This window comes from Bombyx mandarina, chromosome 01, assembly GCF_030267445.1.
Source record: "Bombyx mandarina strain Sakado chromosome 01, ASM3026744v2".
NCBI classification, from domain to species: domain Eukaryota; kingdom Metazoa; phylum Arthropoda; class Insecta; order Lepidoptera; family Bombycidae; genus Bombyx; species Bombyx mandarina.
Window position 1 is genome coordinate 19,109,300 of NC_143208.1, and position 17,282 is coordinate 19,126,581.

The window sequence follows — 17,282 nt, forward strand, 5'->3', positions numbered from 1 at the left end:
AGTTCACAGTTATTGTCGTTTTAATATATAATATACCCGGAAAAAAACGATGATTTCATTAGCAAAATAATTTGGAGCATGATACATATATAACTTATTCGCTATTGCCAAATACGGGAATGAAACATTTCCAAGTCTTTCATTAATATATCATTTGTAAAGACATTTGTAAGCTGTATGAAACCGTTTCACTATTATGTATAATATTTTGCGACAAATCGAAAAATGTCTGTTAAATCGTATTAAAGCTGTGTTTGCAAAATGTTTAGCAATTCGATATTTGATTTTGAAGCTTCGCTTTAAATCAATTGTAACTGCTGTTTTATGCGATTAGATTTCTGGCTAGATTACAAAACATATTGATGTTAACCTAATTTCGTTATATCATTATATCCCAAGTTTGATATCTGTTCAAAATTAAAGAAAAATCTACCGCTCTGATGTGCAGGAGAGCCGTAATGACTAAAAACTTAAAAAAGTTCGCTATTTCGCCGTGCACTATAGCATACACAGTACGATATTTTCATAATGCATCTAAATAAAATGTAGTTTCATAATCGAAAAAGCAAAACATTCAATAGCGCTCGCAATTATAAAACAAAATATTTTTACATAAAAAAAAACTTTAGAATAGAAATGAGCTTATCAAGTTTGGGCAAAATATTTGCTTACTTTGATGAGTATGAGTTGATCGTCTTGTTGAAGATTCTGGAAGCCGGGGATGTGCTTAGCAAACTCGACCACTTGTTGAACAGACGGTGTCATCCGTAATGCCACGTTGTGCCATAGAACGGAGCGCATCTCGGTGACTCTATTCGTTGGATTCGTTGGTGCATTGTTCGCAACCGGTCCGGCTAAGCATCAATAAAATACTATCATTGATTACAAGTTCAAGTACAATAAGTACAGAGCACAACATATACGAATGAAATGAGGGGAAACCATTCGAAATAAGGAAGCATTTATATCAGTAATAGCATTCAATGATAATTTTATGAAAGTATAATTGAATTGTTCTCGGTTATATACTTCAGAAAAGATATGGTATTTTGAGTTTAAATGGAGCTCTTCAATTATGCATTAAAAATGATATGTACATATAATACATAAACACGTTTATATGAATGCAGGTTAGTAGCGTAATGTAGTATGATGACCGCAATATATGTATGTATGTATAAAACATTTCAAGACGGCCGGCTGTTTTATTTCTTCATCGTGTTCTTTATAGAAATCATTCGTGACTATGAGTTTATTACGTCATTGGAAGAATTTGTACCTTCCTGCGGATTTGGTACTCCAGTGCAGACATATCGGTCTATACATGTACTTCAGGCAATTAATCTTTGAAGGTTCTACTTTTGTTCTATACACATGAGAGTCAAATCGAAAACATAATAAGCTTAATAAAGCCAATGTTGAAGATTAAAAGGACAACCCAAATTTCTTAAAACAATGTTTTCTATAATTTTCATTTTCATTGTTGATATTTTTTTCATTTGATAGTCGATGATGTGTGAGTTTAAAAGCAGTTTCGTGTAAATGTTATGTGCTAAAGTGAGCCTTATTGCGTGATCATTACGTGTGTATTAAATTTTATAAAACATTGTACTCGTATAATAAAGGCGAGGGCGACAGCGGATGATGATGTACTAAACACATACACATTAATACACATGACAACTATTTTAATTTTCTTTTATACGTACCTAAAGCCAATGCCAAAGTGCAGAATGCTAAATATAAAATAAGATAACTAAATTTTCGTCTGCGTAGTGGAATTAATTTAGTGCTAATAATTATTACAAAACAAAACTGGTACTCAAAAGTGTAAGTACTCTAATATTTGGGAGATGTGTCTATATTTAATTTTAAATCAAAGTAAACGATCTGATTTAGGTTAGATCGATTTAGTTTATTGAAGTACTTTTTTGAAGCGGTGAGGCTCTATTTGTGTATGATTGAGATTAGTACGAGAGATTAATTAGTAAGAGGGTTCCTGAGACGTTTAAGGGAATTTTTCAATGCACATATTTTTTATTGATTTTATTGCTTTTGTTGGGTGAACGAGCTTACGGCCTGCCTAGTGTTAAGTGGTTTTCCGGAGCCTACAGGCATCTACAATATAAATGCCGCCACCCACGTTCAAACATGAGTTCTAATTCTCCGTTTTTTTACGGTACAACGACTGCCCCCTGGGTTAACTACTTTACAAATATTAGTACCTGCCTGCAGGATTCCAACACTGCTGCATCGCTTGAACCGGGCGTCTTAACCTTAGGCCACAATCGGCGAATGTCTAACATTAAAAAAATATGCGGAGGCCATAGCTCGATGGGCATTACGAATTTCATTATTGACTAGGCCAGCGAAACATTCCTTTATTTACAAATAATTTTAAAATTACTTTCAGCTAGATGGCGACCATCTACCAATTTTGTTCATACACAAAAGGAATCTTGTCGGATTATAAAGAAGAGAAATACCGTCAAGTGCGTTTGGTCAAGAAATAATTTAGACCATTTTGCAACTGAATAGTTTTTACATAGCAATTTCAAAATCGGTGGGTTATTTATAATTTAACATTTAAATTGCAATACTTACGGCCGGTGGTTAGACCTTCGATTTTGAGTACCTCAGTCCGGTCTTCTAGTTCCTCACGAAGCCCTTCCCTATAGCTGTTGTTTTCAATATGAGCCCTCGTGATTTGATCGATCAGATCCCGATGGACGCCAGCTCGCATCGACTCCTGGTCTTCAGTGGAAGGTCCGGCAACGGGTTCGGGAACTCGTTGCTGCATTTGTACCATTAGTTGTTGCGCTTCTTGCTGGTCTTGTGAGAGTTGTTGCTGTGCTTGTTGCAGTCTACGTTGCTGCTCTCTCTGCAAAACTTGCTGCGCTTGTAACAGTCTCTGATGATGTGTTTGCTGTAGCATTTGGTGCTGTACTTGTTGCAGCGCTTGCTGCAGTCTCTGCTGCTGTGCGTGCTGCAGAGCCTGATTCATTCGGTGTTGTTGCTCTTGTTGAAGTGCTTGCTGGGCTTGCTGCAGTCTTTGTTGTTGTGCTTGGCGCAGTGCTTGATGTACGGATTCAATGGCTAGCTGCTGTGCTCGATGATGTTGGAGCTCTTGAGGCTGCGGCGGCTCTTGTAGCCTTCTCCGCAGTTGTTCGTGTTGCGATGTGGGAGGTAATTCATGCTGCAGCTCGCGCTGTGCTTCCCGCTGCGATTCGGGCTGTGGTTCGGGTTGTGGCTCTCTCGCTAGTTCCCATTGCGGAGCCTGTGGGGGGTCTTGCTCTTGTTGTTCTTGGTCCGAAGGGCTAGCTTCCCGGGGTCGCTTGGGCACACGACCATAGCGGACAGCTGTGGAAAATTGTACTGCTTAAAAATATATTTGTTGTATTTGGACATGTCGATAACTGTTTTATATCTAGTGTTCGATATATAGTGATCGAGATAGCGATTTTAACTGAAACCTTTTAGGCAATGAAGATTTCCATTACTAGTTATAGGCGGCGTTCAATGCAGCTGCATAAAACTGAGATTAAATTGCATACGTTAAGAACTATTTTATATGTTGAGATTCAATGCTACTGCACTTCATTGCAATGAAAATTTTTGAAACCCCTGTGCTAAAGATTGTGTAAAATAAAAATAAAAAAACGTTTTACGCCTATCCTTTCGACGTTTACATGATGATGACTATTTTATTCGATTTGAAAAGCAAAACTACCTTGGAGATTTAGCTTTTTATGTTAATCAGCTTTGTGACAAAACATTCAAAATTAAATTCGTGTATTGTTCTGTCCTTTGAGGTTAATATGATGCTAAGGAATTTCTGACTATTTCACTATACTAACAAAATAGAATTAGGCAAATGATACTCTCAATAATTGCTGTATATCAAAAATTTGTTTGGCGGTGTATAGTATTAAACTTGAATAGCTATCTCTTTTCATATGTAAAAAGGTATGCGGTATGGCGGTAATGTTCAGCAGTAAACTGCGATTGCTAACGACTAACAGTCTCTGGTGGAAGTACTTTCTCTGAACCAACTCGGGCTAAGACCACCATCAACTGCCGCGAGTAAATTGTGTACTCCTGTTCGAAGGGAAGGGCATCTGCTTTTCAATATGATCGAGACGTCAACCCTCATATCTCCATATCTCATGGTAGGTAATGTCTATGTTATCCGTGGGCCCGCGGTTCGCAGTCGCGGACCAGACCCCGCGCGTTCCCAGGCGTGGGGACCACATAGGAGGTCTGGCCCGGCTCGAAAAAAAGGAACTGTCTATGTGCTCCAGTAATTGCTTAACTTTGGGTGGGCCGTGATATTACTCCCGGCGTAAAACAAAAAATCAAAATTGTTACTTTACTGTTAGCTAAGCTATTCACCTAATTCAAGCTGTCACCTCATTGTATAACCCTTTATCGCAATAAGTTACAGATTGACCGTGACGTCAATTTTCTCATTAGACTCAACAATCCGTTCTCAGTATTCAACGCTTCGGAATCGCTTACCGGGGCAGTTATGATAAGAAAATTGCAGTTGCGGCTTGATTCAAAGCGTTGCCTGCGTGTGATCCCTTTAATGAACTTATCCCGTTTAGGGTGCTAGAGTTCATGGAACTGATGCGTGTTGCGAACGAACGAGATATCATCTGCACTTATTTAACACTAGCTTTATATTGAAATGACATTTGTTAAACTGCTCACACAAACAGTTCACACAATACTAAGCTGATTTTAGTTTTATTATAATATAATTTTGCTAGACATTCTTCTTTTCCTATCTAAGCTGATAGCCTTGCGAGGCTATTTCAGCGTAACCTTAGCTAGACGAGGCTCACAGGGCTCAAGCCGGAGTGATGCTAACACTGATCCTAGCAAGAGCAGTGCGTCGCAGAATCTACCACCGGATCGGAAACGCGACCCACTGAGAAGATCCGGCGAGAAACTCAGTGTGGGCTGTGTCTATGAGTTAATTCGCTCATCGAGCCCTTCGTCGTAAGCAACGGGTTTGACGAGGACGGTGACTGGTGCTTGAGGTACCTAAAAGCACCGTTAATGGATCAGAAAGATACATAATGACGTGTTTTGGGCAACGTCGAAGGAGCTCGACATATTCAATGACATTATGAGAGAGTAATTAAAATATTAAATTCACTCATTCATGGCATATGACTATACTATTTCAATTGCTATTACAATGTTTATGCAGTAAAAGTTTTCGAGTTACGACCCAAAAGCGCGGCGTGAATAAGCTCCCCACAAGCTACATCGATGACCTATTGAGCAGGACCGAGTGGCGAACCTTGGGGGTGGCCTTATCTAGTAGTGAGTGGGACATCTGTAGGCTAATATTAATGAGTTTATAATTTGGGGCGTATTTAAAAAAGTTTAAGAATTTGCTACCTTGAATTGAATTACTTATTGGCTAAGTATATTTTTAAATAGTTTGCTTATTTGAGTTTGCACTTTGATGAATCGATTTTGTGAGCATGAAACACATTATAAAACATTTAAAGTAATATAAATTATTTAATTAATATTTCTAAAATAAAATGCATCTGTAAATAATTAAGAAATTCAAATAATTTCAAACAGAACTGAAACAAGAATTTTAACATATTAATAAAATTTTATAAACGAAAAATGTTTAACGTTTAAATAGAAAACAGTTTATGTAAAATTATGATACTTTTTCAGAAGAATCTTCAGAAATTAATTGTTATTGAAGTATTTTTCGTATTGAGCTCTTAATTACATTTTAAGGAATATCTGTATTCATGAAGGCATTGCTATGTCTGATGGTCAGTTAGGTTTTGGCTATCCCCTTTTTTTCACAACAACAAAACCATTATTTAAAATTAAGAGACTTAGAATTAGTTAAATAATGGATTCAAATCGTTCACGTTTTTCAAATTCAATCATTCAAGCTACGAATATGTTTTAAGGTTAATAAAAATTAAATTTTATTTAAATTTAAATGTAATTGTTGTACAATATTTGTAAATGAGCAAGTAAAATAGTCTTATCTAAATTATTATTTATGGTCTAGAAAACTTCCGCCTCTATAGAAATTGCTACGGCTGTAGCATCCCGTAGCTCGTAGCTTGAAGGAAAAGTTTTTGACATCATTTTATTAGTTTCGCCTGTTATATACGTATGGAAACACCAAAATTATACAACGATATAAACTTTTTGGTTTAATTTTTTTTATTAATAATTTGTTTTAGTTTAAAATGTTACACTTGTATTATTATAAAAATCTAATAAAAATTACATTGCAATTGTATAAATCGAACCCTCAATTTTAGTTCAGCGTGCTACAAAAACGTATGCCTTAGTATTTTAAACCATTATCTATGATTCTTTTTTAACATGGGATAGCGAGTGGGACTAGAAATATATTTTTCATCATAGCTCTGTCCAACTGACGGACTTTTTCAATTACAAATCGGAGAACATCCGAGAAGATTGATTTTCCTTTTCAATCTAGAAACAACGAACGTTCGATTTTCATGTTTTTAATTCATTGAATGACATGCGATACTTATATGAGAATTTCCAAAGATTTTTTATAGTTTACATACAAACTTTATTTTAGTCTATAATTAACATTTTCAACAACATTATTTATCCCAAATATATATGATTTTTTATATTGCTTAGATGGGTAGACGAGCTCTCAGCCCATCTGGTGTTAAGTGGTTACTGGAGCCCATAGACATCTACAACGTAAATGCACCACCCACCTTGAGATATAAGTTCTAAGGTCTCAGTATAGTTACAACGGCTGCCCCATCATTCAAACCGAAATGCATTACTGCTTTACGGCAGAAATAGGCAGGGCGGTGGTACCTACCCGTGCGGACTTAAGAGGTCCTACCACCAGTAAAGATGACAATGACAATGAATGACAATTTGCTTTATATATTTTAATATGTACCATAATTGTGATTAGCTGTGTGGTATCGACCAAGTGAAGGGGGGGCTACCTCATCAGGTTCACCAGAGAATGGGCAACAGTTTTTCCTGAGTATTACACCAGCAGCATTTACCGGTGTATTGTGAGCTCGCACGGGTAGGTGTCGCCATCCTGCCCATTTCTGCCGCAAATTACTTTGAAGACTGAGAAAGCGGTAATGCAGTACAATTAAAATTTTGACTCCAAGTGTGAGTGATCGCAATCACATTGTGACGGCGTTTCTGAGCTCCGATAACATTTTACTCCAAGTAAGTCGTGACTTTGTTCACAATTTTTTGCCAAAAATAAGAATTCATAATAACTAATAAATTATGGAACAACCTTCTGCTTAATCTCAGTCAGCTTCAGAATTTAGGACAGGAATTAGAATTAAGTTATTTATAACGTATGTATAATGGTTAGATAATCATTTAGTGGTACGTAGCAGTCTAGTAGTATCCAGAGATAATAGTAGTAGCTAGGAGATAATAGGCTAATTGATACTTAAAATCCCTCATTCAAATATAAATGTATCGAAAACTTTTAACTTAAATTGTATCTCCCACACGATGTGTAGCACGATCCGAAGCAGTGCAATCTACTTGAAAAGTTTTTAGGTCACCACTAAAAGTTAAAGAACCGAACCGCTTTGTCAGAGTATTCTTTGAACGGTTCTCGACGTTATGTCTTTCGTTTTTGAGTCTAAGTGATGAAAGAAAATCGCTGTCTAGCAATTCGCTCAGTGTCCTCGGGAAAACGAAGAGCGCCGCGCCTATGTTTAAGAAAATTACGCCATTCATTATAATAGTTGAATGGAATATTTGAAATGTATTCAACTGATAATTATTTTTAATAAATATAAAAATGAATTGCTGTTCGTAAGTCTCGCTAAAACTCGAGAACGGCCAGACCGATTTGGCAAATTTTGGTCTTGAATTATTTGTGGAAGTCCAGAGAAGGTTTAAAAGGTAGATAAATATGAAAATGCTCGGAATTAAATAAAAATAACAATTTTGTTTTTCCTTTTATGTATCCCCCGTCGGACGGATTCCTTTTGTTTGTTTTAAGTTTATTTCATACAAAAGTTTAGGTCTTTTATTTATCGATTGAGGCACTACGAAGTCTGCCGGGTCAGCTAGTTTTTAATAAACATATATTTTTTATTTGATTGGTGTTGTTAATTTTAAGTATGTTTCAATGACTAATATACGATACTATCTACACATATGGACTTGTTGTTGTCTGAAATAAAATAAATTATTCATTCATCATTCATTCAATATGTTCGTGAAATAGTCAGGAACGTCGTCGCCTAGTTTTTAATTTCAATTCAAAACGCAATACTGTGTGATTAGTTGGATCGTTAATGACATATCGATGGGTAAAAGACTTTTTTTTTAAATGGGTGGACGAGCTTACAGCCCACCTGGTGCTAAGTGGTTATTGGAGCCCATAGACATCTACGACGTAAATGCGCCACCCACCTTGAGATATTAGTTCTAGGGCCTCAGTATAGTTGCAACGGCGAAATTCTTACAACTTTACAGGAAAGCCATTTAAAGCTTAAATTTTGGGAATCATAACAAAAAACCTTATTCAGCTAATTGAATGAGGTAAACTTAATTGAAGTTCAATTAAAAACATCGAATTGTTAATAGTAGTAGGCAGCGGCTTGACTCTGCTCCTGGCATTGCTGAAGTCCATGGGCGACGGTAACCACTTACCATCAGGTGGGCCGTATGCTCGTCAGCCTACAAAGGCAATAAAAAAAAACTAAAAACGAAATAAAACCGAACTTTAATTAGAAAGATAAATGTCGCGTATTAAGCGAAATGTCACGTAAACCAAACTTTACTGGTGGTAGAATCTCTTGTGAGTCCGCGCGGGTAGGTTTTTTTTTATTGCTTAGCTGTGTGGACGGGCTCACAGCCCACCTGGTGTTAAGTGGTTACTGGAGCCCATAGACATCTACAACGTAAATGCGCCACACACCTTGAGATATAGTTCTAAGGTCTCAGTATAGTCACAACGGCTGCCCCACCCTTCAAACCGAAACGCATTACTGCTTCACGGCAGAAATAGGCGGTGCGGTGGTACCTACCCGTGCGGACTCACAAGAGGTCCTACCACCAGTAATTACGCAAATTATAATTTTGCGGGTTTCATTTTTATTACACGATGTTAAAAAAAAAAAAAAAAAAAAAAAAAAAAAAAAAAAAAAAAAAAAAAAAAAAAAAAAAAAAAAAAAAAAAAAAATTGTCTGTGCAATAAAGCTTACTATTAAGTCAATGATTATCTAGGAGATTGCACAAAATGGGAATGAGTTGCTCGCTCCGGGCATTTCAATATTGCAATAATTGTTACGTTATAATTAATACTCCTTCCTCCAATCTTATATTTAAAAAAATTACTTTAATATTTAAAGAAAAGACATGCCCGCTGAGTTTTTTGCCAGTTCTTCTCAGGACGGAGGATAGTTTTTGTGAATTGGCGGTAGTTGTTTTTGACGTTCAACAAGTATGTACTTTCATTTATGTTGAATAAAAATATTTTGATTTGATTTGATAAGCTATGAAATAAAAATAATAAAAATTACTCACAGTCTCGACTCATCCCGACTGACAAGCACTTCTTGAACCGGCAAAACTGACAGCGGTTTCTGTTCAGACGAATGACGAGACACTTGCCGTCCCGCAGACAGCGGTACTCTATCTGCTTCTGGATGCTACGGCGGAAGAAACCCTAGGAACAACAACAAGACATACTAAAGACTATGCGCGAATTTCTCTTCTGACTTCTTTCTGTAGAGCCTTCGTCGATAACCATTGTTTAATTGATTAAGATACAAAAGATTATTTTCTCTATCATCCTATGTGAATATGTAATTCTCAGTATTTATTTCACAATAAAGTTGGACAACAAAAATATATCTAGTATAAACGAACCAATGTTTATTTAGAACTTCATCAGGAATGTAACCTTAATTTTTTTCATTTTCTAGCAACATGGAATATCGCCTCGTAAAGCGATTACCGGTGTAATGGTCATGAGTAAGATGTCACAACGTATAGGGACACATTGGTTTGAGGCTGTAAGTTGAATACTCGATTGCACTGAAACACTGGTAATCCTACTAATCCCAACCGAAACAATTGACTACTTCGTAATAGAAACACGACCCACTTGCTGTTAGGTCTCCATCCATCTTGAAATATCCGGTTGAAAACATTTTAGGGTTCGCCATACCACAAATAAAATTCTGCATCCTATTGTTGAATAGTTAACTGTTATTCTACTATATATTCTACTACATTATATACTAATATTCAGACTGTTATTTACAGATTGATAAGTAAAAGCAGTATTTGAATCCACATAAGTAAGTTTAATTTCGATTTAAGCAAAACGCGAGAACAAATAAATTTTTTTTATCGCCCTTGTAGGCAGACGAGCATACGGCCCACCTGATGGTGATGGTTACCGTCGCCCATGGACTTCAGCAATGCCAGGGGCAGAGCCAAGCCGCTGCCTACAAAACACTCTAAGAAAAATGCAAAATCTCTATAGAGAATAACAAGGTGGCAGTTCTAAGGTTTCTCTGAGGACTCAGTAAGAAACTTGCGTCAATACACAAAAAAAAAGTACATTTTTTTGGTATCACTTAAGGTGTTTCTCAGGAACTTCTCAACCGCTTATATATTTTTTCCGAATTGAAGAACTAAACAAACTTCTCGGTGTACACTCGTTTGTGTAGAAATAAGAAAATGTATTTCTAAAATTACGTAGCCGAATTGTAGCTACTCTGTAATTGGTAACTACGTCAGCTTGCTACAAAGCATTGTATATGACAATATCCTAATATCATTAAAATACGAATGTAACAACGGCCTTGAGCTGTGATATATTAATTCGTGCATTATTTCGTTTGTGAACTTTGTACCTTCAGTACTGAATATAGCTGATTTTTTATAAGTAGATTGTATGCTGTTCTAAGCGATCAGAATATCGCTACCTCTCCGGTGCTGCATATCAAAAATAGCCTTAATGGTTGTCAAAGTCTTATGGCTTGGTGACGGGCGGTGCGATGGTAAAAAGGAAATATCGAGACCGCCTCTAACAATCGCTCAGAACAATTCCCTACTACAACATACAGTACGAAACACAAATATGTAGCAAAGCTCCTCTTCGTCAGATATCCAATTAATTCCATTTTGTTTTGATAATCGTAAAACCTAAACATCCCCATGTTGTCCACGAAACACAGTGGATGATGCACTTTGCAACAGTTTGACAACCATATCTGTGGTTAATAGACCAATGAGCACGGTTTGTAAGTTGAGCACTGAAGCGTGTATCGCTTGACCAGCGCCATTCGTCCGTGAAGACCTAAGCTATTTAAGCTATCGATCTTGTAAAATGTGGTGTTTGTAGGGTTTTTAGAGATTTATGTTTCTCTTCGGTATCCATTAAAAGTTTTTTCTTCATTTTATTTTCGTTTGAGATTTAAAATTCGAGTCTAAATTTAGTTGCTGCTTGATCTCTATAGGCTTCGGTTGTTATTTAGGTTTAGACAGTAACCAAAAATAGTTCCACTCCATCTTCGCCCATACATATCGTAAAAAGCAGTTTTTGCTGGCACAGTTGACAGTTTTAGACGAGAAGTCTACAACCTTGCCAATGAGCTTTTTCAATTAAATAATAGCGTATTTGGTAGTAAATGTGTAATAATGTAAGGTCTTCATGTAATGTTATATATAGTTTTTTTTATACAACGAACCACTTTTTTGTTATCAATGCACGCAGTCGGTACCTGTAATTGTGTTAAAATTTAGTGTGAAATCAATGTATATGATACCTGTAATGTTCTGTGCTGATGTATAACATGTTGGTACGCAATAAATCTTATACCTTTAAACTTTAAACGAGCAATTCTTGTATATATGATCTGAATCTCGGAAACGGCTCCAACGATTTTCATAAAATTTAGTATACAGGAGATTTCGGGGGCGATAAATCGATCTAGCTACGATTTATGTTCAGCAAATATTGTTTTATTCGTGTTTTCAATAATTTAATCAACTTTATCAATAATCAACTTTATGACTCTTCCCGACATATCTATTTTTCTTAATTGAGGGCAACTAACCGCTTTAAAGACACAACAAGAGGGCGCTATCAAAAAAAAAAAAACTGAGCAAAGCTCGGTCATCATCTATAAAATAAAATAAAGCAATTAATGATTACACCGGTCAAAACGTCCTCAAAAGATTGAGCACTGCAATCGCACTAGTTGTAAGGCGTAGTCTCATGAATCCGGTCGGGTACTACTGTCCTGCATGTTTTCGCTGCAAAGCTATCATGCGTGTCGGTTCAAGGCTAGAGACAGCAATTACGCAGCACAATTGACTTTCACCTCATGTCTTAAGGTGTCTAACGGCATTCATGTCACGAAGTCTACCGACTGCAATACGATTCAATTCAGTTCATTTATTTGTAGCTACAGGTAATTTAAAACAAAATAGATTGAAAGTATGTGAAATTATCTATTCTGCATTTTGATTTTAAGACTAGAATATGAATCAAAATAATGTTTTTTTTGTAATTAGGCACTTATTAACAGACAGTTCTTTTAGAAAATAGCCTTTAAAGTATCAACTGTTTTCTAACGTGTTTTACAGTTACTGTTGCTCATTGACATCACCTATGCTAGGGGCACAGCCAAGATGTTTTGCTTATACTGTATAATATAACAATAAATTATGTTCACTAGCAATAGACGTGCTCAATAGACAAATAAATAAAGGAAATACCTAGTTAATTCCTGTCAGCAACCATGACTTAAATTTTTTGTGACATGTCAATACTGCAACGGGTTATTGAGTTTAGACACGCATGTGTAATGTGCTTGCTCTCCTAATACATAATACAGCTTGTCTAGTAAATAGGTGCAGCACTAACCAAATGAGTATTTTATGGATACCTAGCCTAGCCTAGGTCTCAGAGTTTATTTATTTATTTAATATAATTTGTACACACAGCTGTTAGAAGAAACACGAGAATAAGGATTCAGAGTACAAGGGCACTACTTATTTCAGGTTGAAATCTCTTCCAGTAGGCCCGCAGAAGGAAAGAAGAATTAGGAACACAAACCTAGTGCATACAGTAAACATTACATATAATAATTTGTTTCGAAGAATTATTTTATAGGATCGGTACATCAGGAGTAGGGATCATAACACAACTTGCGAGTAGAACAGACTTCGTGCTTGTCATCTGAAAGTACGTGGTTCAAAGGAGCTATCCTTTCGGAGATATCCCATCCCATCTATTTTGAAGTCGTCGTGGCCTAACGGATAAGACGTCCGGTACATTCGTGTTTAGCGATGCATCGGTGTTCGAATCCCGCTGGCGGGTACCAATTTTTGTAATGAAATACGTACTCAACAAATGTTCACGATTGATTTCCACGGTGAAGGAATAACATCGTGTAATAGAAATGAAACCCGCAAAATTATAATTTGCGTAATTACTGGTGGTAGGACCTCTTGTGAGTCCGCACGGGTAGTTACCACCACCCTGCCTATTTCTGCCGTGAAGCAGTAATGCGTTTCGGTTTGAAGGGTGGGGCAGCCGTTGTAACTATAATTGAGACCTTAGAACTTATATCTCAAGGTGGGTGGCGCATTTACGTTGTAGATGTCTATGGGCTCCAGTAACCACTTAACACCAGGTGGGCTGTGAGCTCGTCCACTCATCTAAGCAATAAAAAAAAAATAAAAAAAAAAAAAAATTAGAGGATATTTTGGGTTTGTTTTTAGATGCTCATGATGCTTGAGACGTCCATCATGAAACGAGATTTAAAGAGAATTCATAACGCTAACCAACAATTGGGCTATAAATTTGGTATTATTGATATCTATGGTTATCTGCTTTTGATCTAAACTAACTGATAAATCGACTTCATATCACATAAGATGCATACCATTTTAATTATGATTTTCTTTAAATAGCTTAAGATTTTCTTGCAACTTCCTGTTATGTCAAAAAATCTATCACATATCTACTTAACAACGTCACTATCCTTCGGAATCAAGGAATAGTTTTATTTATTTTCTTAATGCATTTAGCACAGAATGTATGCAATACACTGTTATTATATATACAAACTAGCCGTACTCGCCCGCTTCGTTGGGCATTTAAATTTAACATTATTATTTTTGGTCATTATTATTAGGGAGTTCAACACTCATATAAATATTAGCCTATCAATTAAGTACATGTATTTTCTACATGGAGACCAAGTTTCAAGTCAATCGGACGCAGGGTTCAGTAGTTATAACGGAACATCCGTAAAAACCACATATTTATATATTTTACATTTATATATTAGTATAGATATACATAATACATAACAACCTTCTTAGTTCTTGTGTGACTAAAACGGACGTCGCTAATCCGGGCATGTTTTCGAAGAGCTATCCTCCAATTTTATAAATATTTCAACCTCTGGGATAAGATTCTATTTCCGGTTGACAGAGAATAACATACTTTTTGAGATAAAGTATGAAATTCGTCTTCATAGGTAACAGATAAGTAACATTTTCGCATTTATTTTAGACGATCGTACGACGATCTGGTCAAAGCAAACTGGTAAGGACTGGATGTTAAATGCAAGAGACCGAAAAGAACGGAGTGCATATGAGACCTAGACTGCAATTGGGTGAACACTGGTTGAAGAAGATATATATGTCGTGGATAACGACTTTTAGTTGTCGTGGATAACGACTTTTAGTTGTCGTGGATAACGACTTTTAGTAATATTAAGACGGTGGTTTTGATTATTATTTTAAATGATGAAATGTTGTTTTGATAAATATCACAAAATGAAGGGTAGACTCCGTAACGCCACAGTATAAAATGGCGGTACGTGGACAGAGTCGTGGCATTCGTGTCAGACAGTGATTCCGTCCGTCTCAGCAGTGAGTCTCTGACAGTCAGTCAGTCAGTCAGTCAGTCGGTCGGTCTGTCGGTATGTGCAACGAAACTGTCGGTTTATCCTGTCATTGTGAAAGTTGTGTGTGTTGAGTTTCAATAATTATTATTGAAAAGTTTTATTGACTAAACTGAGTTCAATCGAATACGATCGAATACGAGTGATGACGAAACTACCGCTCAGCCATCCCTGACGTGTACCAACATATATATATCGAGCGAGATCGTATTTTTGTTGTTCATTACTTATATGAATGCAGAATGCTAATTATGCATTGTTCCGAATTAAAATTGGAACTTACTTACTATTTGAATGATCTCAAGTATAATCTGCAAGTCTGCTTCCGGCCTAAAAGGATAGGACGCCCGGTGAACTCATTTCTAGCGACTCAAATCCCGAAGGCAGCTACTATTTTATCTAATAAAGTACGTGCTTAGCAAATTCTCATGGATTCCACGATTTATATAAAACATTCTTAGGAAAAGCTGCATAAACTGAATAATGTATATTAAAACTATATTTGTGTAATAAGAGCTAAAAGGGCACCTTTGAAACCCGCAGTGATATATACCACTACCCTGCCTACTTCTTCCACGAAGCATTAATGCAACCCAATTTGAGGGCGTTGCATTGTAAAATCTACGGATTCCGGTAACAACTTAAAATTAAGTGGGCTGTGATCTCGTTCATCCATTTTAGCAATAGAATTTTTTACTGGTGGTAGGACCTCTTGTGAGTCCGCGCGGGTAGTACCACCACCCTGCCTATTTCTGCCGTGAAGCTGTAATGCGTTTCGGTTTGAAGGGTGGGGCAGCCGTTGTAACTATACTTGAGACCTAAGAATTTATATCTCAAGGTGGGTGGCGCATTTATGAGTATGCCCACCTTGAGATATAAATTCTAGGACCTCTTGTGAGTCCGCGCGGGTAGGTACCACCACCCTGCCTATTTCTGCCGTGAAGCTGTAATGCGTTTCGGTTTGAAGGGTGGGGCAGCCGTTGTAACTATACTTGAGACCTTAGAATTTATATCTCAAGGTGGGTGGCGCATTTACGTCGTAAATGTCTATGGGCTCCAGTACCCACTTAACCAGGTGGGTTGTGAGTTCGTACGGGTGATGGGTACCTAAGCAATAAAAAAAAAGTAGAAAAAAATAAGCATCTATCACTCACTTTACAGCCTTCGCAGGAGGTGACACCGTAGTGGTATCCAGAAGCTTTGTCCCCGCAAACCTTGCACGGCGCTGCCGTCTTGGGAACCGCGGCGGTCCCGCTTGCACTGTCAGGTGCGTAGTGTTGTTCTGCAAACGGAATGCTTCTATCATTAATAAACTCTATCAACAAACACTAATCGATATATTTATCTATATATATAAAAATCAATTGCTGTTCGTTAGTCTCGCTAAAACTCGAGAACGGCTGGACCAATTTGGCTAATTTTGGTCTTGAATTATTTGGGGAAGTCCAGAGAAGGTTTAAGAAGTAAATAAATATGAAAATGCTCGGAACGAAATAAAAATAACAATTTTGTTTTTCCTTTGATGTGTCCCCCGTCGGACGGATTCCTTTTGTATGCATCTGAATGACCTGAAGCCGTAGTTAAATCAGACCATCAATAAATGTTGCGATTTCGGTAATGGTATACATTTCACCATCATTATTTGTTTACCTTGAGTAAATTCAAAGCCAATACTACAAAATCCGTCCACATAACATTTACACTGAAAGGAAGCTGCGCATCGGTAAAAATGTGCGATATCACCCTGCCACAATGTGATACAGTCAGATACCTCGGTATGCACCTGGACAAAAGACTGACAATGGAAAAAACACATCCAATCCAAACGAGATAAGTTAAACATGGGGCTCAAAAACATTTACTGGCTGATGGCACGTAACTCGAAACTTTCCACTGACAATAAGCTCTTAATTTACAAAATGATCCTGAAATCAATATGGACGTTTGGATTGCAACTGTGGGGCAGTGAATGCGACTCTAGTTTAAATATCATACAAAGAATGCAAAATGGCATCTTAAGAACCATAGCAAACGTACCATGGTTTGTGACAAACACTGAGATCCATGAAGCCATGAACATGAGAACTGTTAAGGAAGAGATAAGGTTAATAGGGACTAAGTACAGAACTCTGCTGGAAAACCACCCAAATACCCTAGCTAGCGTAGCCTACTCTAGCGTTGACAAAAGTCAGTTACATCAAACGATTGAAACGTCATGATATACAGGGAGTTGGTGATTGATGAGGAGTCTCCTGGTGAGAAGCCTCTTGGATGCGATGGCACACGCAACGCATCTGCTCATAG

General features: G+C 37.0%; 1 protein-coding gene across 7 annotated transcripts in view; it reads right to left on the reverse strand.

Moving 5' to 3' along the window:
- The window catches only part of LOC114249202 (ecdysone-induced protein 78C), a 109,266-nt gene that overhangs the window by 12,625 nt on the left and 79,359 nt on the right, over positions 1-17,282 (reverse strand). For 5 of the 7 annotated variants that reach the window (XM_089731854.1, XM_089731863.1, XM_089731860.1 and 2 more), the window contains 5 exons: positions 16,133-16,260; positions 9,568-9,709; positions 2,605-3,360; positions 1,710-1,736; positions 673-854 (listed from right to left, as the gene is read on the reverse strand). In XM_089731854.1, the coding sequence (XP_089587980.1) occupies positions 673-854; positions 1,710-1,736; positions 2,605-3,360; positions 9,568-9,709; positions 16,133-16,260 (1,235 nt within the window). The remainder of the gene's footprint in view (positions 1-672; positions 855-1,709; positions 1,737-2,604; positions 3,361-9,567; positions 9,710-16,132; positions 16,261-17,282) is intronic. The other 2 variants (XM_089731856.1, XM_089731868.1) reach the window with 1 other exon arrangement.